The sequence below is a fragment of the Leishmania martiniquensis genome, chromosome 17 (genome assembly GCF_017916325.1).
Source record: "Leishmania martiniquensis isolate LSCM1 chromosome 17, whole genome shotgun sequence".
Lineage (NCBI taxonomy): Eukaryota > Euglenozoa > Kinetoplastea > Trypanosomatida > Trypanosomatidae > Leishmania > Leishmania martiniquensis.
This window is the reverse complement of record NC_090152.1, coordinates 246,380-267,089: the sequence shown is the minus strand read 5'-3', so window position 1 is coordinate 267,089 and position 20,710 is coordinate 246,380. Positions and strand designations below refer to the sequence as shown.

At 62.2% G+C, this 20,710-nt stretch overlaps 4 protein-coding genes across 4 annotated transcripts; all 4 read left to right on the top strand.

Annotated features, from left to right (window-relative positions):
• Nucleotides 1–847: 847 nt before the first annotated feature.
• Nucleotides 848–3,997, top strand: LSCM1_05530 (uncharacterized protein; the record flags this gene model as incomplete). The annotated part of the gene is made up of 1 exon (XM_067322984.1): nt 848–3,997. One exon carries the CDS (start codon nt 848–850, stop codon nt 3,995–3,997), a length of 3,150 nt encoding a protein of 1,049 aa, XP_067179619.1.
• A 1,826-nt stretch (nt 3,998–5,823) lies between these two features.
• LSCM1_05529 (uncharacterized protein) lies at nt 5,824–10,422 on the top strand (the record flags this gene model as incomplete). The annotated part of the gene is made up of 1 exon (XM_067322983.1): nt 5,824–10,422. One exon carries the CDS (start codon nt 5,824–5,826, stop codon nt 10,420–10,422), a length of 4,599 nt encoding a protein of 1,532 aa, XP_067179618.1.
• A 2,273-nt stretch (nt 10,423–12,695) lies between these two features.
• On the top strand, nt 12,696–15,740 carry LSCM1_05528 (uncharacterized protein; the record flags this gene model as incomplete). The annotated part of the gene is made up of 1 exon (XM_067322982.1): nt 12,696–15,740. The coding sequence occupies one exon, from the start codon at nt 12,696–12,698 to the stop codon at nt 15,738–15,740; it is 3,045 nt and encodes a 1,014-aa protein (XP_067179617.1).
• Nucleotides 15,741–18,508: 2,768 nt separating this feature from the next.
• LSCM1_05527 (uncharacterized protein) lies at nt 18,509–20,110 on the top strand (the record flags this gene model as incomplete). Its single annotated transcript, XM_067322981.1, has 1 exon — nt 18,509–20,110. One exon carries the CDS (start codon nt 18,509–18,511, stop codon nt 20,108–20,110), a length of 1,602 nt encoding a protein of 533 aa, XP_067179616.1.
• Nucleotides 20,111–20,710: the final 600 nt, after the last annotated feature.

The following is a 20,710-nucleotide window of genomic DNA, read 5'->3' as shown; positions in this document are numbered from 1 at the left end:
GTCCATTTTCCCGTTCCTCTGCGCCGTCGCACACCGCCGTGGTGTTGACGTCTCTCCGCCGACAAAAAGATCTCCGCCTCTCTGTGTGCGGGCACTTCGGTGGATTTCGCCCGGCGCCCCATCAAAAAAGGAGCTGCGTGACGGAGTGCAGTGATATGTCTGTGTGCCTGTGTGTGTGTGTGGGGGGTAGGGGGACATCGTCGTCTCCACTCTTAGCCCCCCCTCCCCGTGCTCTCTGCCTGTCGTGCTTTGGCGAACAGGTCGTGCGTCTCGGTGCGCACCCGTGGGAGTGTGCCCAACGTCGGGCCCGCTCCCCCTCCCCAGAACCGTACGCCTTGGCGAGCGCGCTTTCACCCCTCCCCCTCTCTCTATCTGAGTTTCATGTCGCCTGATCGCCTCCTGTCCAACGCCGACGTTGCGTCCACACTGCCGCCACAGCGCCAAGCGCACCCACATCGAAGAGACGCTAGCTAACAACGACAGAGGGACAAAGATTCACTCCGCCGCCAATCTCGCGAACGTGACGCACCCGTACATTACCTCTCTGCGCCTGTGTGCCCTCCCCTCCCCCTTTTTTCTCAGCGCATTCGTCGCTTTACATCATTGCGCAGACGCCGGCTACGGGCGCCACACACAACATTGCGCCTCAGCGCGATTCGCCTCATTCCCTCTGCCGGTGAAAGTTTTTTTTTTGGTGCAGACACATTCGTTTTCCCTCTCCTTTGCTCTCCGCCGCCGCGGCCGTGAGCAGCACAGACGGTGACCGCGAGCTCTCAGCCTCTTTCACATCCGCGCGATTCCAGCGTCGTGTGGATTGCCTGCCTGCGAGCGTCGCCTGCTCACTACAATGCAGCCATTAACCAGTGATGCGCTCCCTTCGCCTAGCCCACATCTGTCACTCGCACGCATCGAGGCAGCAGAGCAGCTGAGCGGGCGGCTGGGGTCAGAGAACGGATCGGCACTTCAGGCCTTTCTGCAGCGGGACATCGAGGCTGCCACAGGGACTACCTCCTCTGGTGGCTTAGGCGGCAGTTTTGGTGGTGGCGGTAGCCACGGTGACTTCACCTCTGCCAGCCTCAGCGGCTTCAGTAGCCCAGCCTCACCCCTTGATACCGGTGCGGATGAAGGGGGTGGTGGCCAAGTCAGGCCGGCCAAAATGCCCGCTCCTTCGCACACCGCTACTCATGTCGCTGATGCTGTTCTCCAGAATCGCCGGCTACAGCACCTGCGTGGGCGGCAGTGGACGCCGCGCCGCGAACCACTGCGCACCACCGCACCCCAATATGACAGCGGGGATGCGGGAAAGGGCGGTGTCACTACAGTGAGGGACTTAGTGCGCTCTGCCGGGTGCAGTCCATCGAAGGAGCCGCGCAGCGCGTCTGTCTCGCAGAGAGACAGCCTCGCCTCATCTTTCGCCTCCGCGCTGGTGCCGCGTGATGTGCGAGCGGGGCTGTCGCATCCCTGGGTCGCTTCCGCAGACGATGACGACAACGAAGAGATAGAGAGGCAGGCAGAACCCGGCGCGAGGTCAGCGAGAGCTGACAGTAGCAGTGGCAGCGGCGGCTGCAGCGCTGTCAACAGCGGGCGTGGTCTCAGCGGTGTCGCTAGCTTGGGTAGCAGCGAGGTGCTGCCCCACCAGCAAGAGGGCTCTGAGGTGGGTTGCGCACCGACAAGCCCTCGGCGGACTCCGTCGTGGCGTCAACTCTTTTCTCACCCGGCGACTGCCACCTCCGTCACCGCGTCGAAGAGCTCTGCTCCCATATCTTGTGGCAGCAGTGATGGCGCCGCTGCGCCTGCCCATAGCGGAGAGTGCATATTTTTAGCAGATCGCGGAAACTCGCACGGCATGGGCTCGTCTAGTCTACAAGGCAGGAGTTGCGCAAGCGCCGCTAATGACCGCAGCACAGCAGCTACGCTGCTGGGTGGGTGGGAGCTAAATCGACGTGGGGGCGACTGCGACGACGAAGACTACAAGGATGGGCCGTCTTTCTCAGGGGTCTCGTCGCCGTCCCTCATTACGCCGCTGCCAAGTCCGCGCACGACGGCTCCTATCAGCTCCACGATGAAGGTCGGCGCCGCCATGCTGTCATCGTCGCCGGTCTTGAGCGCACGCGAGCTTGCCCAGCTGGAGGAGTGGCAGGGCACTGCAGAGGTTCAGCGAAGAGACGCTCTTGCCATGACCACGCCTTCCTTTGTACCACCGCTTCTTCAGCAGCTCGCATCTGTGCGGCCCGGCAGCGGCAGCCCTGCGAGTTGGCGCTCAGAGAGCCCATCTCGCGTATCTTTCACCACTTCGCTGTCAAATATACCGTGGAGCGACCGGGGTAGCGCCGCGCAGACGCCGCTGAACTGGGAGCGGAGTGGCGCAGCGTGCGGAGCGGACGGGACCTGTGGCGGCTCCCGCCCACCTCCCGCGTGCTGGAGCGCCAGCGAGTTGGACCTAGACGACAAGGATACCCGGCTCGAGTGGCGCAATGGAGAGGGGTGCCGTCGCGTATTTTCACCGATGCCCGTCTCACTTGCCGACATGGCGGGGCGGACCTCTGCGCAGTATAGAGTGCCCCTCCGCAGCCATCTCACCTCCCCCACAACATCGCCAACCTTTGCGCACCGGACTCCCAGAATCGGTCAAGGCTGCGACAGCGATGCTGACGATCGCACAATGGAGGACATCGAGGTGAGAAATACGAAGCGCAAATGCGTCGAGAGCCCACACGTGTCCCCTTCGGCGACATCACTCTCTGCCGCGTCGCTGAGCAGCTCCTTTGCACTCTCCCTCGCTGATGCGCTGGCGGCTGAACCCACGCGTGTGGCGATGTCGAGCGAGGCGCGCTTGTGGCAGCAGCAGCAGCGCCGCCGGAGGACTGTATCGCCGTCCGTGGCCCGTCCAGATGAGGGGCTGATGCGTTGCAATGGCGCGGACACGTGCGTCTCGACGCACCATCGCGACCGTAGCACGTTCTCTCCCACCTCACCCATCCGCACCACGGCGCCATCTATGGTGCCGATGCACCCTCCGGAGCTGCTAGGCTCTCCCCTCTCGTCGTCCCTACCGGCCACTTGCGTGCAAGGGCATTCGCACGGGATGGAGAACGGCTGCACATGCGCCACTTCTGTCAATGGTGCCACGGCTGTCTTGGAAACTTCAAAGAGCACCACAGGGGTCGTGGTGGAGGTGGATGACCGGCTCGCTTCATCGCTCTCCAGCTGCGGCAGCTGCGGCAGCGGCGGCGAGCCTGAGGTGGACACGTTCTCGCTGGAGCGGGCACAGGCGGTCATGGAGGACGCCGACGCCGAGGCCACAAGCGCGCTGCGTGCGCGCCAGCATCGCCTTTACCTTCTGGCCACTTCCCAGTTTGCCCAGGACGTGGAGCGGCATGGCGGTCATGTCGACCCCGTGCAGCTGGAGCTGGAGGGAGAGGAGGAAGCCGACGAGGGAGACGAGCAGGAGCGGAGGTGTGGGGGCGGTGGTGGTTCACCTTCCGAGTCGGGCGTGCGCTCGGGGACCTCATGTGCGATCTCTGCAGGACCGCGAGGTGGTGGGGCACCTCGGCCGAGATGGGATGCATACGGCAGCCCCCTCGCACGGCAGGATGGGATCGGTGCAAAGGAAGAGGGCGAGGTGTCGTCGTCCCTGGCAGCTGCGCGCCCTTCTCAGTACTGTGGTCTGCAGGCACCTCCTCCCTTTTCGACAGTGCCGCGCGCCATCCCCTCTGCGGGCGCGGCGGCGGTGGTGCCCAGCCAGGTTGGCGAGGGGGAGGGCTGTGCCACACCGTTGCGCCGCAGCGGCTCCATTTCGGCCACGGCCACTCATGTGCGGTGGGGCGAGCTGAGGGAGAGCGAGGATGGACACTCGCCGGGGTCGGTGGCGACAACAGCGGGCTCGCGGTCGCGGCGGGATGTGTCGCCGCCCGTTCGAGAGCGTAGCATGGCCCCCGCAGAGGTTCGTAAAGAGCGTGAGGGCTACTACCAGGTGGGGGACGCTGATGTCTGTTGACGTTGGGCGCACCCACCCCCCTCCCCTCCCCCCACTGTGGGGCACTGGGCCATACCGATAGGGGTGACTCGCTGTCCGCTTCTCCCCCCTCCTTCTCTCCATACACTCCCCCTTTCCGTTTCAGCTCCCTCGCTATTCTTTGATGCCCTCCCTCTCCACTTAGACCAGCTTTGTTTTCGGGGGGGGCGGTGGTGGCAGCGTTAGTGGTGCCGCCTCATTCCCCGTCTCGCCTCTCTCCCCCTCTCGCGCTCGTGCATAGGTGCTCGCTTCGCTTTTTCAAATATCTATCGCCACTCTTCACTGTTGCCGGCTCACCGCGACTCCCCCCTCAAAAAAAAAACAGCTCTGCCACGCATGCCTCCCCTCCCCCCTCCTCTCTTTCTCTTTCTCTGTTTGCCTTCTCCGAGTAGATTTGTTCGCCCCATCCAAGCCGACTGTCACCAGTACGAAGCCGTCGAGCACCACTCGTACTCACTTGCTCCCTGGTGTTCATGGGTGTCTGCTCACGAAAGACTTTTTCCGTGCACCCCACTTCGGTCGCTATTCCCCTCCACTCATCTCTCTCTTACAGATACACAGAAAAGCGCAATCCATTGACCTCCACTTACCTCAGCCGCTGCCCCCCCCCCCACACCCATCACCGGTGCGCGTGGATGTCGGAGGGTGTGGAAACGGTGCGCTTGATCCGACGCCGCTGACCGCAATACGTAAGTGCACTGCGGGAGCGGCGTGGGCGGAGCGGGACGAATAGGCTTCTGTCCATACAGAGATGCCCCGTGCACACGCCCATATCTGTCTCTCTTTCTCTCCGTCCTTCAGTCTTACGCCTTCCTCCTTATCCGTTCACGTCATTGCTTGGGCCTTCTCACAACGTCGGTCCCCCACCGTCCTAGGCCTCTTTGCGGCCGGCTTTCCTCTTCCCTTCCCTCCCTCTTTTTCCCCAAGCAGACGCGCGCCACCACGAGGCACACACTCCGCTCATCACACATCTTGTAAGCGGCGCCCTGCGCTCTTTGGGGATATCCGTGCGTGAACGACAGGAGAGAGCTCGCGACAAAGGCTCATCCCTGTGCCCGCACGCCGCGTTCGTGAGCGTGTTTCGCCCCCTCGCCCTCTCTCTTGACATCTCCGTCGTGATTACTGCCTCGTCTCAAGCGCCCCCCTCTCTCTTCCCGAAGCAGCATCTGACATCCACACCTTCACACGGAGCACCCAGCGAGCGGCCACGCCAGTCCAAAGTCCGGCGCTTACCGCTTCGAGCACTTTCTCACGACTGGCGCGCGTGCGCGTGTGCGTGCACAGCTCTCAATTTTACGTCTTTTTTAGAGTCTTTTCTGTTGTACTTGCGGCCTCACTTCGTTTCTGCTCCACTTCGCTGCGCTGATCCTCACAGAAGCAGTGCGACGTTCCTCGCACCTTACCCCTCCCCCATTTCTTCTCCCTCTCCGGCTCACAGGAGGCGGCGGAGCGAGACGCCGGCACTGCAGAGGCACAGAGACGGGTGAAGGGAGAGCGACACAGCCCCTCCGCCCAATACGCGCTCACACCTCAGCATAGCCGAAATCACGCTTGCTTCTCCCTTTTTTTGCTCGTTTTCTACTTGAACGCCCAGCGCATTCTGCCGAACTTCTCGAAGACGTACACTTACACACACACGCACACACACACACAGACAGAGGGAGGGGGAGGGAGAGGAGACATCCGCAGCCCTTAGACGTCCCACATCTGCGACAGCATCTCACTTGGCGCCCCGAGCGACCTAACCTCGACTCCAGAGACGGGACTCCGCCTGCACGGGCAATAGTACCCAATAGAGGGAACCGACGATGCAGACGCACGAGACACCGATGCTGGGCAATGAGGCTACTTCGCCGCCGCCACGTCCTCCAAAGGGTAACGGTAGCGGCAAGTGTGACTATCACGATCAGGAGAGGGGCCCTGCAGGTGATGCCCAGAGCATTACCGCCTCAAAGGGTCGTCCGGCTTCGCTGGAGGAAACGCCTGTGATGTGCAGCGAGGATGCCATTACACCAAAGTGCGCCGCACCTCGGTGCCGCCCGAGCGGGGAGGCACTTGCCAGTCTCGTCTGCCCAGAGGCGGACAGGGACTGCGCCGGCGAAGCTGCGGAGGCGCGCGCTGCCACCAGTCTCGACTACACAGCCATGCTCGCCACGACACAGCTGCTCAGTGCGACTTCGATGACGCTGTCGCCCAGCGTGCATCGGCCGGCAGCAACAAAGCGGGTGGCGGCGATGGCGGTTGCTAGCTCCCCACGGGAACCGGATGGCCCAGCTGAGGACGACGACGGGCGCGACTGTGATCCTAGGAAGAGCTTGAAGGCCGCCAAGGCGGCGGAAGAGGCAGTGAGTGACACCCCCTCGGCCGGCCTCGATGGCTCCATGCGCTGCGGCGTGCGCTCGAACGGCGCCATCCACTCTGGGGCTGCCGCCGCGGCAGAAGCTGAGGAGGAGAGTGACGACGAGGATGAAGACGGCCTATTTCTCGAGACTGTGCTGTTCATGAACAACAACTTCCACTCGCTCGGCAGCACGCGTCGCACACCGGTGAAGGCTCCGCAGCAGCCAAGTCAGGAGAAGGTTGCCGGCTCGGCCAGCCCCACGCCACACATGCCTCGCTCACTGGAGGTGACGCCTGTGAAGCAGCCATCAACAGGTCGTGAGGTGCCGGCCGAGGTCAGATCTGCCGGTCACCCGGATCGAGTAGAGCCTGACACAGTCTCGTCTGGCAGCAAAAAGGGCTCGGCCGCAGACATGATGGCCTCGCGGTGCTTCACGGCTCCGGTGTCACCAGCAACGACAGTGAACACGCACGCGCCAGGGGTGGCTGGCTCCCCACTTCCCACACCACAGCAGTGCTACCGCTCCGATCCTTGCGCCTGCGCCTTTGCCACCGCCCCCACCACGGCGGCGACCAGCGCAGTGGCAAGCGAATACCTCTTCATTGATAACCACGACGGCACTGCCTACCTCGCGGACGCCTCACTTCAGCTGGACGGCAGCTACGCTCTCGGCCAAACTATCTTACTGGCTCGAAGTACCGCCACGTCGGAGGCCTCGCCGACATCCGCAGCGCGCCGCAACGCCGCCGGCAGCGAGTCGCCGGTGGTGAAGTCGCAACCTGCCTCAGACCTGCCACAGCAGCGTGATAGCGCGGCGCACCGCCCGCCTCGTGATGCGCTTGCTACGGTGGTACTTCCGGCGCCGGTGGCGGAACCCATCTCTCCAGGCTCACCTGCCCCGCATCCTATCCAGAATGGAGCTGCCTCTCCGCTGTCGCCAAGCATTGCCCGAGTGGTGCGCCGCTCAGCTGCTCTATCGCGTGACGCCTCAAGTCTCCCGGTCGCGTCTGCGGCAGGCGCCTGGCTACTTCGGAGCAGTTTTGGCGACAGCTTCAGCTTCGACCAGACATTGCTGGTGCCGTTAGATGAGAACACCAAAGGGAGCCACTCCGCCGTGATTGCGGATGCCTCTATGATGGCCGATCGCAGCTATCGAAGCGCCGCACCGGCGCGCTCGGAGGCGTATGCATCGCCCACGGCGGTGACCCCGGCACTTTCGTTACCGGCGATCTCTTTCAGGGCTTTCCAGACAGGCGCAGGTGGCCGTGAGCGCGGCGTACCACGACTCTCACCACCCTGCCCTGCCACTTCGTTTTCGGCCTCACGTGCCTCTCCGGTGCCTGTGGCGCCTATCGCAACGGAGAAGCTGGCCTCCCAGCAGGCGCGAGCGACTCGCGAGAGACGAACTGTGCGTTCCGATCAGGATGTCATCTACCTCATCCCTGCCACCACTGCCACAGCGACACTGACGCCGGAGGAGATTATTAGGGAGGGCTGGATCCCGGTGCAGGTCGTGGACGCCTTGCCGTCTGCCGCGGCTGCGGCCGGCCCTGTTGCAGGGGCCGATGGGCGCTCTCGCTCGCATATTGGCGGCGGTGGCGCTGAGTCGCCGGTGCCGGAGATCCCCTACGCCACTGGTGCCGCTTCGAGGGCAACTTCGCACGACGGTGGCCTCGGCGAGTTCGAGCGTGAGAAGAGCCTCTCGCGCCGCTCGAACAGCGGTCACGGCGATGCCGCCGGGCCGATCTTCAGCCCCGCCTCCACACTCTCCGCCTCAACGCTGGAGTGCATCAATCGTCGTCTGAGCTTCTCCATGTCGGGATGGGCGAGCGTCCGGCAGCACCTCGGCGCCGCTTCCCAGCCCGATGCTGACGGGGCCAGCGTCGCCAACGTTGCCGGCAGCCTTGTGCTGCCACCTGCGACCCCGCTCCTTCTTGCCGGGCATTCCCACGACTGTCACCGACGCCGCAACACCAACGACGGCAGCACTCAGCGCGAGTCGACCGCAGGGCGCCCGGGGGGCGAAGGGACATTTGACGGCAACTTCAGCGCGTTCTCGGCGGAACCCACCAACGACAGCCAATCTCCTGTGCCGGAGCCGCCCGAGTTGTCGGAGACGCCGCAGCGCGAGCAGAGCCCGCCTCGTTGCACAGCTGCCACCACCCCGATCGGATCGCACCAAGGAGACCGGCCTGGTGGTGCGCCGGCCGCGGAGGAGGACGATACCGACGTTGCAGCTAACGCCGACTGCAGGTCGCTGCTGACGAGCATGAGCTACCAGCGCCCGTCTACTGCGGGGCTGCCGACAAGCGAGTTGAACACAAACGACAGCTCCCTGAGTATTCCGCTGACGTCGTCAGCCAGCGCCTCTCTCGGGATGGGGGCGCTGCGACCCAGCGCCGGAGGACGGTATGCTGGAGGTGTGGCGGCTGGGGCTGTCGAGGCGCATCATCCCTCCCAGCAGGTGCCCCACCAGCTTCGCGCCCCGCATCCTCGCCGCATGTCCGCCACAGGGCTTTCTGACGGTGCCGCCCCCTCCTCTGTCGCTGCGCAGGCCTTCGGTGAGCGTCGTCAGCGGGTGCCGGCAGGGACGGCGCTGCCCTTCTCGAACGTCGCTGGCGCTGCCAGCAACAACAGCTTCCGCAGGACTTACTGCAACAACCGCTCCAGCGCTGTCAGTGGTGAGGCGATCTTGCTCAACCCCAGCGTAGGCGCTAGCGACGCCCCCGGCTCGAGCAGCGTCAGCACGGCGGGTCTGCCGCTTTCGCGCGGCGCGCTGCCTTACCGCTACCCGCAACACGGCACTGGTATGATCCGTATACACAGCGCCGGGAACCTGCAGGTGGAAAGGGCTACAATGGACGCTGGAGCCATGAGTTTCAGCAGTACGGCCGCCCGCTCGGGGGCGGTGAGCCGCAGCAGTGTCCTGTGTCACCCCCGAAACTCCAGCCCTCAGGAACAACAGTATCTTCGCTGGTTAGAGGCCGTGGATCGGGTTGGGGCCGGGCCAGCAGTGACCGGCGGCTGTCGCGCTGCTGCCACTGCAGTGCGCCCGGTTCCAGACACTTCTGTGTTCCTACCCTGGGCACCGCTCACCATCACGCCGGAGGGCTCTGTGAACGTGGGTGGGAGTAGGGAGACGGGCCTTCAGAGTGGTGCTGCCGCGGCTACCGGTGCGCCTGCGTCGTATGTGCCGATGACGCTGGTGCCGTTCACCAGTTCTGCGGAGACGAGCACGATGGCCTCGACAACGACGGCCACCACAGCGGTGACGGCCACGACTGCGTGCGATACAGTGAGTGCGCGAGAGGTGGCGCAGCAGATCTCGGACGATCTCACAAGCGGCGAAGCGGTGCTCTCCGCCGCGACGCTGCGAACGCTGAACACAGCCGTGGCGGCGGCGATGCTGAAGGCGGCACCGAGTGAGCAGGCGGCCGCTGCAGCTACCGTGATGGCTGCCAATGACGGCGGCTGCAGCGGCGGTGGCGTTAGCCGAGGCGCATTCGTATCCTCATTTCTGCAGCACGCGGCTGCGCAGCTGCGAACGAGCGTTGACAGCGGCGTGCGCAACGCGTCTCCTGACGCTGTGCCGAGCTGCGCGAAAAGCATGGCGGTCTCCCGGGCATCGATGACGACGCTGCGCGACTGCTTTACCGTGTGTGACGGCAGCGGTGCCTTGACGGCCGCCATGGAGGCGACCGTGAACCAGTTCCAGGCCTCTCTGTACGGCGCATCGACGGCGGCAGCGACGGAGCCAGAGGCGCAGGCGCCGGATGTCAGCTCAACGACAATGGTGCCCTCCTCCGCTTACGTGTGCGAGCAGGACCGCGACGCGAGCAAAGAGAACTGTTCAGGGTGTCTGAGGATGGGACTTGACCCTGCCGGCGGCTCTTCGGCTGCAGAAGGGGCGCAACATCCGACGCCACTTGGCCTGGCGAGGCCTGTCGGATTGCGGGAAGGATTTCCGGCAAATACGGCCGGGCAATTATCCAGCAAGGAACGCTCGCTGTCTCGGCCAGCATCACCAGACGGCGCTTCTCTTCGCACTCAGCGATTGCCGCAGTAGATACAGTCAACGTTGGCTTGATGCCGAGGGGACTGAGGCGGCGCGATTCCCCTTATCTTTTACTCGTGAGCACGATCGTGCGTGTCTGCTTGTGCGCAGTGGCGGCATCGCTCTGTCTGTCTCTCTCTCCCTCCCTCCCCTCTCCATTCTCGTGATCGGTGAAATTTTAGATCCTCTAAAGCATTTTTCCTTTTTTATTCTATTTTGGTAGCCCTTCAGGCCTCTAGTGCTGCGCTACTACTCACCCTTATAGAGCCGTGCAACGCATTGAGGCGACGAGCGAGTCGCTCATGACACACACGCACACACGCCAGCGAAGCGCTCTCCTGCCGTTCACCGCCCGTTATCGCTGTTTAACTGTCAGAAACTTCATTTGATGACTCTGTGCACGTCTCGTTGTACCCCTCCCTTCTCTCTCTGCGCGATCCAACGCTGCGCTGCGCGAGACCACCACTATGAGAAACGGAGCGCCCACAGCAAAACGGGCCAAAGCAGGAAACAAATTAGATAAACGGGAAGGAGAGCGGGCGACAAAGGTGCCGTCCTCTCCCCCCTCCTTCTCTCCTTCCCCCCTTCTGTCCGTGTATGCCTGCGCCTCTCCCCCCTCCCTGCGCCCCTGCCCTTCACTCCCCATTCTTTTGTGCGCCAACACGCCCCTTTCTCTCTCTTCCTCGTCGTATTCTATTCACTGTGCTCTCTCCCTCCTCTTCACCTTGTACAACCCCCTCCGCCCCCCTCTCGGCATCCACTTACTAGGTCAATTTTTTCTTTTTTTCGTATAGAGGCTCGCTGTTCCGTAACCATGCCACGCACGACGGCACCGCCTATGTGCGTCTGTGCCTGTGACGGTGGTCTTCGTCGGCCCCCATCTCTCTCTCTTTGCGTGAGCCCAAGAGCGAAACTGAGGCAGCACGTGAAAGTGAAGAGGGGGCAGGGGGGCGAAAGCGCACCGTAGCCGTTACCGTCAAGTCAACTGAAAGCAGTGATAGCGGGAAACGATTGGTGTCCACGGACGAGCCAAGCGAGCAAATATATATATATATATACCTGAACGATGCTAAATGGTGAGCGGTCGAGCGAGAGAGTGAGGGGCAGACAGACGGATATAGAGTGCCACAGCAACTGTGCTGAGGCCATATAAAGGGCAGCCGAGCATCTCTCGCTGTGTCGCTCTTTCGTGGAAGTACTCTGTCTCATTGCGTGGTGAGGTGCCGTGTATAATGCAGGGGCCTCCTCTTCCCCCCCTCCCCCTTTGTTTGCGCCCAGGCCCAGGCGTCCGGCAGGGGTGGGGTGGGGCTGGGCTTTACTCTACACACGTCCCCTCTTCATTTCCTTTTTGTTCCTCTCTCTCACGGACGGCCGTGCTAACTCGCCCCCCCTTTTTTTCAACTTTCCCCATCCGTCTAATGTCCGCCTCACCATCTCGCACTCTGTCACAACTCACCCACTCACCGCTTTTGCTGCCCAACTCGTCCCATTCCTCAGCACACACACACACACACACATACGTGACGCCATCAAGGAGTACCACGGCATGATTGACGTACTTCAATCTTTCTCTCCTTTCCTCAAACTGCTTGCCACCGCTTCGGCGACTCTGCTTCTCTTCGCCTCTCGAGGAGTGCATGCAGACACGCGGACTTGCACACCGGCGCGCCTACGCTCTTTCGAGGCAGGACTGGGAGCGACTTGTGCTGTGACAGACACTTTACTCCGCTATTTTGCACATAAACACAGCTGCGCATCTGCGTTGGGAGCCCCCTTTTCTGAGGTCGCTCCACCCTCTGCCGTGCGTCGCTGCTCCTCGTTGCCAGATGCGCCGCGGGCCCGAGGAGCCGACGAAGGTCGCGCCTGTAGCCTCCTCGTCATCAGCGGCACACAGGTTGGGGGCGCCTCCTAGGAGGCGTGTGAAGCCAGTCTCGACCTCATCCGAGATCGGGGCGGCGACAGTGGCCGCGGTGCTGGAGTGCAGTCGGGGGCAAAGACGCAGTACCGTCCCCTTCATCCCTGTGAAAGGAAACGACTCGGCGAAAGCTTTCGCGTCGACCCCAGAAAAAAAGGATGAGCTTGCATCACCGCCGTCGGGTGCCTCGAGCGCGATGCCCAAGACTGCGGCTATGCACTCCCTGTCACCCCTGCCCCCACGCACCTCGCCCGCATCTCTGCTGCCGCCCGGAGCGAGCGGCGCAGGTGCGAAGAGTCGTGCCGCAAGTAACTCGGCCGTGGCCTCGACCGCGAAGTCCCTCTCCGCCGCTGGGGCCAATCCGCGGGGCATGCACTCCACTTGTGCCTCTCCCTCAGCACAGACGACAACACCCGAGATATCATCGTCCAAGGTCGGCTTGGCGCCAGGGAGGCGCGCAAACGCAGGCCGTCGCAGCCTCGCCGCGCCTGCCACAAAGAAGAGCGGCAAGCGCAGCAGCGTTGGACATCACCTCCCCGCCCTGCTCAGCGACAGGGATCGTGGCAGAGATGATGGTAGGCAGCCCAAAGGGGGCACACCAGACTTGCGGTCAACCACCGCCCCTGCCGCCGCTCACACCTTTACCGTTTCCATCCACAGTGAGCGGAGCAGCGGTGACGTAGCAGCTGCAGTCGCAGACGCGCTTCCTGCCTTGCGCTCGCTGGCTGGCGTGGTCTCTGAGGCTCAGCACGGTGCACACTCACCTCTTCGGTCGGCGCTGCAAAAGACATGGAGCCGCACAGACCCGCGTCACTTTCCCTCACGCGCCTCCGCGAGCCTTATTAGGACGCCTGAAGATCGAACGTCGCCGCAGGTGTGCGCCACAGCCTCCTCCTCGCCCACACTGACCGGGGAAACTTTGCACGATAAGAAGCGGACAGGTCGAGCCGTCACTGTCGCCCACACCGGTAGCGGTGATGTCATCGAGGCTCGACAAGCACACAGTCATGCACTGGCGGGCCCTTTGCATAGCACCGCCGCGCAGCGCGCCGGAGGGGCCGAGGGGAGCGCGACGGCGGTGATTGGGAGGGCGGCCGGTGAACTCGGCAGGGCCCCTGAGCGACGCGCTGCGGCTCAGGTAGCTGGCGAGGAGGATGCCGACGAGACTTGTAGCGACGATGAGGAGGACGATGAAGAGGATAGCGACGAGGGGAGCGACGATGATAACTGTGAAGACGGCGCTGCGTCAGACGAGGAGGACATGGACACCGACAGCAGCAGCGCTAATGACGGCAAAGACGAAGAAGACAACGATGCTTCGACGGCTTCCTCTTCTTCCGGCTCTTCGACGATCTCGACCTCTTTCGGCAGCAGAAAGCCACAGAGAAAGACAACGCCGAACGGCAACGAGGCGAAGCGCGACTCGACCACGGCCGTGAGGGAGACGACTACGCAGCAGATTCGCGCAAAGGTGTCCCGAGAGGGTGACGTGAACGTTAAGGTCATCTTCGCCGATCGCTCACATCACGGCTTCCGCCGCTTCGTCAGGGAGGTGATGTCACGCTTCGGTTTCCAAAAGGTGACCGACTTCGACATGTACTGCATTGACCAGTGCGGTGACCGCGTCGACATCGACACAGAGGAGGACTTTGGCCAGCTGCTTGACGCGTTTACGGATGCTATGATGGCGGGTAAGGAGAGCCTCAAGAGCACCCCCCGCCCGAACGCCTCTCCGCCGTCGTCGTCCGCGGCGCCGCACTCGCACCGCTGCTGCTGTGACCAGAGCGCGAGTGGCTGTGGAATGTGCGCGGCGGGTGATGAGGTAGGCACGAGTGGCCATATCCACACGCGAGCCATGAGCTTGAACGCAGGCCAGAGGCAGATGTCCTCCTTCTACGCCGCCAAGTCCTTCTCCGCACCCCTTGGACAGGGCGCGACGGTCGCGTTGCCCGGCAGCGCGGGCGGCCACCTCGAGGATGACGGCAAGAGCAGTGGCGGCGTGCTTCGGCTCTATGTGCGCCACTCCAACGCGTACTACACTGAGCATCGCCGAGAGTTCGAGCAACAGCGGCATTTTTCACTCCACCCGCAAGGCATCGGGAGCGATGGTGGCGACGGCACCCATCAGCAGCAGCTGCTCTCGTCCAGCTCGTTTTCGGTGAAAGGCGGGCTTCCAGTGGATCGGTTCGCAAGCGACCGTACCTCGCCAGGAGGGGCTGGCTCGCCCTTTGTGAGGACGATGCTGACGAGCACGGTGAACAGCGCTGACAACGGAGGGGGAGGTGCGGGTAGTGCTTCCTGCCGCTACGAGTATTATGCCACTCATGGGCACTGCTCCGATCGGCCTGCTGCCTCCCCGGAGAGTGTGTCGCTGCAGTTCAACGAGACCTTGGCCAGCAATCTTGCGAACACGTTCCGCCTTGAGGAGACAAAGCTGGTAGACTGGCGGCGCATGAGCGTGCTGGGCAAGGGCTCCTTCGGCACGGTGTATGAGGGCATCACCCAAGATGGAAAGATGCTGGCGGTGAAGGTACAGGAGTTTCCCCTCGACTACTGCGAGGACGCGGAGGCGGTGCGGGCGCTAAAGACGGAGATCAATCTCATGCGCTCGTTGAAGCACAAGAACATTGTCGCCTACTACGGCTGCCAGACGCGCGTGCTGCCAGCAGGCAACGAGCAGATGGAGGTCTTTCTCGAGCTATGCCACGGTGGCAGCCTTTCCTCCCTGCGGCGAAAGTTCTTGAAGGCCAAGGAGCCGTTCAGCATCTCGCTCGTGCGCTCCTACACGCGGCAGGTGCTAGAGGGGTTGGCCTACCTGCACGCGCAGAGCGTCGTGCATCGCGACATCAAGTGCGACAATGTGCTCATCTCTGCCATGGGCGAGGCGAAGCTCGCGGATTTCGGATGTAGTAAGCGACTGGGCCCAGCGACGCTGCAAGCCATGTCGGGCGCACGACCTCCAGGCGAAGCGCCGGTGGCAGCGGCGGCGGCGGCACCAAAGCAACCGGAGGCGGCGGCCGCACGTGCCGCCATGTACCACACAATGGTGGGGTCACCGTTCTTTATGGCGCCGGAGGTGCTGCAAGGGGAGGGGAGCTACACAGGCGCGGCAGACGTTTGGTCGGTCGGCTGCTTAGTGCTAGAGCTGCTGGGCCGCGAACCGTGGGGCATCACTGGCACGAACATCTTTCAAATTATGTATCGCATCAGCAAAGAGAGCGGAATGCCGAGCGGAGTGCCAAAGAAGTGCCCATCGATGCTTCTTGATTTCTTCGAGAGGTGCTTCCAGCGTGATGCAAGGCAGCGCTCCACTGCGGAAGAGCTGCTGGCGCATGAGTGGCTGACGTGCCCTGACCATGCGCTGGAGGAGGTGCCGCTGTCGCCGCCATCACAGAGAGAGTTGTCGGCAGAGTGACAGCGAAAGAGACACGGAGTAGTAGGAGGGGCTCATTGGTTTTCCTGCATGGCTCGCATCTTTGAACGCGTGTGCCTCTCCGTCTCTCTGTATGTATGTGTGTCGCCGCGGGTGCCCTGTGCAGGTAGCAGGCATCCAAAGAGGCGAACGCTCATCCCCTTTCTTCGCTTTAAAATTTATTTGGCGTCCTCGCGCTTGCGCGTGAGCGAAGTCGTCCTCTTCTTTCTCTTCGCTCTCACGGTTGATGTGAGCAGGCGCGCTCGTGGAAAGCATGTAGCTCACAGCGTTGGCGGCTGAATCTCTTACCCCCCTCCCTCCTCCTCGCCCGTGTTACCTTTGGTACTGTCCCCCTCTTCTTATTTTTGTCGAGCTACGCTTCGTTCGCGGTGCCACCGCGAGGCGGGGAGCACCTGCTGCAGCGTGTAACGTGCACACACACACACACACACACAGGCATGCCCACACTCCGTACGCGTGTGTGTGCATTTTGGAACGCAGGTGTGCTTGACGCTCTTCTCGCCTGTGTTCGTGTGTTTGGTAACTTTTCCTGTCTCTCTCTCTTTCGCTTCTGTTTGCACCGCATGCTCCGCCTCGCTCACTCCGTCCCTCTCAGCTGCTGTTCTCGCGTACCTCTCTACCACCGTCGCTCACACGCAGTCACGCCGCGTCCCCGTCGGGCCGGAGAAGGCAGCACTCACTTGCTGAGGAAGGTGCAGCAGGTAGGGTGGAGGAGAGGGGAGGGAGGGAGGGGGAGTAATAGATGTACATTCACTTTCCACCTGTCCCCCCTGCTCGCTGAAGCGATGATACCTACACATGTCTGCATATGCTGCCTTCCATCTCCTCAGGAATGTACTGGCGTCTGCCTCTTCGGGCCTCTTCACTCTCCCACCCCTCCTGCCTCTCTGCGTGGCTGCGGTATCGCCGTCGATGTTAACACACAGAAGAGTGCGCGCCTCCGCCCTTCCTCGCGCTCTCTTCCCTCTTTTACTTTTTTGTTTCTCTCTCTGGTGGACGTCTCTCGTCTCATTACGCGCGTCTGCTCCTCATGTGCGCCGCTTTTATCTCCTTTCTCCCCCCTCTCTCTCTCTGGGCCACTGACGTGCTGTGCTGTTGCACTCGTCCTGCCTTCTATTGTGTGCGGTTTTCGGTTGATGTTCTGGTCCGGCACACATGTGTACGCGCGCGCGCATCGACAGGCTGAAGATACGGATGCAGTGTATGTGTGTGTGTGTATGTGTGAAGGGAGGCGATGGGATGACATGAATCGAGGGTGAACGATGGACGATGGAGGCAGAGTCCGTCTGCCGCCCCCGCCCGCGCCCCCTCCTCCCTCTTTCCGAGGACTCAAGGTGCGCCTACGCGAACTGTCGTCACATGCGCCTCTCCGTTTCAGCGCTCTCTCTCTCTTGCACTCTCAGCCTCGAGAGGGACTGAGGAAGCTAACGAAGCGCAACGTCAAGGCCTCGCACGCAGCCGGCATCACTCGCACCGAACCCGCACTGTCTTCACATCAGTGCGCACGGGTGACCGATGGCAACGGAGGTCTCTGCAGAATCGATAAGTACAACAAAAGAAAAAGTAAATAAATAAGCGGAGGCGCGATGTGCGCATCACCTTCTCTCCTTTCACCAGCCACCTGCGCTCTCTCTGTGCGGAGCTCCTCACGGATGCGCTTCCCGCATGGCTGTCTCACCGCCACCGCTGCTGCGACTGTGGTTGCAGGAGCGTGCAGCCTTGCATCCCCATCGCACCACTCAGAGCCGGAGGAGCAGCAGCTGCTGCTGCTGCAACAAGGACAACGATGAAGAGAAAGGAAAGCCGCTAATACGCGCCGCTCACTCACACACACACAGACACACACGACCTGCGCGTGTCTGACTCTTCCACTCTCCTTCTGCCTCCTCCTCTCGCCTCCGTCGCCGGTTCGCCCCTTTCCGTGTGCTTTTTTCTGCCCCTTTTCTTTCATCGGCACCGTCTCCCTTCATCCGACCCGCGGACATGCACACACCATGAACACTCTGCGCGTACGTGCACTCATGCCGATATCCACATGCTGACATCACCCCAGGAGCCTTTGCCTCTGTTCTCACGCTTACCGCTTTCCTTTCATCCCCCCTCCCCTCCAAAAAAAAAGGGGGTGCCTTTTCACTGAACGCACGCCCAGCCGCGACCACCTTGCCCAGCGTTGCATCAGCCTCTTTGTGCAGTCTCATCCCCCTCCCCCCTCTTTTCTTCGTCTTCCGCCTTCTTTTTTATAACTGACCGCCGATCCCCAGCAGCGCTGCTCACCCTCGCAGGCGTACGTCTTCACACCACTTTTGCTTCTCGTCATTTTTTTTTTCGTATATGTGGCGACTGACACACACACACACACAAAATTCTTCCCCCCTCCCTCTCTCTCTTGTGCTCTCTGTCTGCATCTCCGGGTCCTTCTCAGCGACGTGAAACGGCGAACTAAAACAACAGCAGCAACAAAAAGGGGGGTCAGGCACCCCACTGACACACGCCGTGGTCCTCATCTTCCTTCGATTTCGCTCTCATCACCTCCCCTCTCCCCCTTTTCTCACAGTGCCGCGCCTCATCGAGCTCCGCGCCTGTTCCTCGGTGTGCTCGGGCGCGCGTGTGCCTCTTCTTTTTTCTGGATCTCTTGGTGACTCACGAAAGCCTCGTGCCCTTCCCCCTCCCCTCCTTCTATTCGCGCCGCACAAATATAAGCGCCTTTGCCGCGGTAGCAGCGACGCCTTCGAGACACGGAGAAAAGCGCGATGGATCCGCACCACGTCGCCGTGTCCACACCGATAATGGTGTGCGACGCCTTTACGGCGGACCGCTTCAAAGGCAACCCGGCCGCCGTTTGCTTTGTGCCGACCTCGGTGTACTGCATGGAGTGGTCGGCTGTGAGCAGTCTCGAGGCCAGCCTAGGCCGTGGTGAGCCGGAGACGCAGGACACAAAAGTAACGGAGAAGGACCGCCAGACGGCGACCGAGAAGTACGCGGTAGAGCGCAACGCCAAGATGGGGCGCGCCTTCCAGCAAGTGTCGAAGGAGATGAACCTGTCGGAGACCGCGTTCGTCTACCGCCTGCCCGCATCACGCATCCGCACCATTCACGAGCAGATCATGCATAAGTGCCATGAGTTCGAAACGGAGTATGAGGAGAAGGTAAAGCACGACAACGAGGAGCGTCGCCGCATGAGCATGGCCGTCACGGAGGATGACGAGGCACCCGTGATGTCGGCCCAAGAGCGGCAGCCGGGGTCGACGCCGCATGCCATGGAAGTGAGCCAGAACCCTTTGCACTCGGCGAAGATGCTGAGCAGCATTGCGTCGCCGCCATCGCCTGGCTTGCTGCCCAGCTCGAGCTTCTCCATGGCGAATTCAAGTATGAGTTTCTTCTACGCCCGAGCATCCAACTCCATGATTGCGGGCGGCGAGATGGGCCGCCGCCCGCGCCGCATGCACACGCAGTGGTTTGGCTTGCGATGGTTCACCCCGACGAAGGAGGTGCCGCTGTGTGGCCACGCTACTTTTGCCGCGGGGCACGCGATCTTCGAGGCCTCCCGACTGGTTCAGTCAGAAAATACGCGCCACCTCGTGTCGCATATCCCCATGGAATTCTTTGTGCCAGCACAGACAGACGTCATCTGCTTTGTGACCGAGTCTGGCGTCATCAGCGTGCGCCGCAAGGCTGACGCCAACACCAAAGCGGGCGGCTTGACCCTGCATAGCTACGCCTGCCCTCCCGACATGTACGAGGTGCACTTTCCCATGACGGAGGCAGTGTCGGTCAAGGAGCACGTGCCGAATGACTTCTGCAGCGACTTGGCGGCGGCGCTCGGGCTGGCCTACGGCGCCGAGTGTGTGGAGGACATTGCTTACTCCAAGTCTACTGGCTACTATGTGGCGCGCCTGTCCACACCGCATAACGTGCTGGAGTGCCGACCCGTGTGGGAGTCTCTGCGCCTCGCTTTTAGCTCACCTGGCTTCGCGCAGGCCCTCAAGGAGCAGCCGGGTGTGATGGGCCCCGTCAAGGGCCTCGGCGTGACGGCCCTCAATGAGCATCACATGATGATAGGGCCGGCCAGCACCGCTGATGTGGTTTCGCGCTTCTTTGCGCCGTGGATGGGCATTGACGAGGACCCGGTGACGGGTTCTTTGCACACGTCGATCTTGCCGTACTGGCTGCGTCTTCGCCAGAAGGGCAGCTTCCAAGTTGGGGACCGCCTGCAGTTCTACCAGGCCAGCAGGCGCGGTGGCTGCATGACGGGCATTGTGATTGGGCGTAAGGCGGAGCGTGTGGCGCTCATTGGGCCTGTCGTGACCTTTATGCGCGGCAACTGCACCTTTGAGGTGGAGGATGAGCAGTGAGGCATTGCTGTTGAACGCACGTATACACACATATATTCCCATGACATACATCTTCGTGCGCCTCTCTGTCTCTCTTTCTGTCTCTGTTCGCTTGTGCACGCGCACCTCCTTCGTCCCTCCCATTCCCTTCCCTTTCCTTCTCCCCTCCTCCACGACCGCAGCAGCTGTGCTGATACCCTCACCCTCCCCTCTCCTTTGTTCGACGCGGAAACGGCATCGCCTACGCACTTCTCTCGCCCGCTTCTCTTCACCGCCGTTTCAACAAGATTCGCTGCCTGTGGTTGTGTAAAGGCCCGGATGGGAGAGGGCATGCGCGCGCGTGAGAGAGAGGGCGGGGGGGGGTAAGGAGGGAGAGGTGCGTATATGCGCGAACACTTGCACAGATAAGGGGCAGTGACATGCATGCCGCCTCTCTCGCTGGTGCCCACGCGATATCGCTCAAGCTCTGTCGAGAGAGAGTGAGAGGAGTATGTAGCTTGCTTTTTCGCGCGGGTGCCCCCCCTCTCTCTCTTCGTCCCTTCCGTATACCCCTCCCTTTCCCGCCTCAGCGGTGCACCATGCGGGTGTTGGCAGCACGGCGTTGTGCCCGTTTCCTTACTT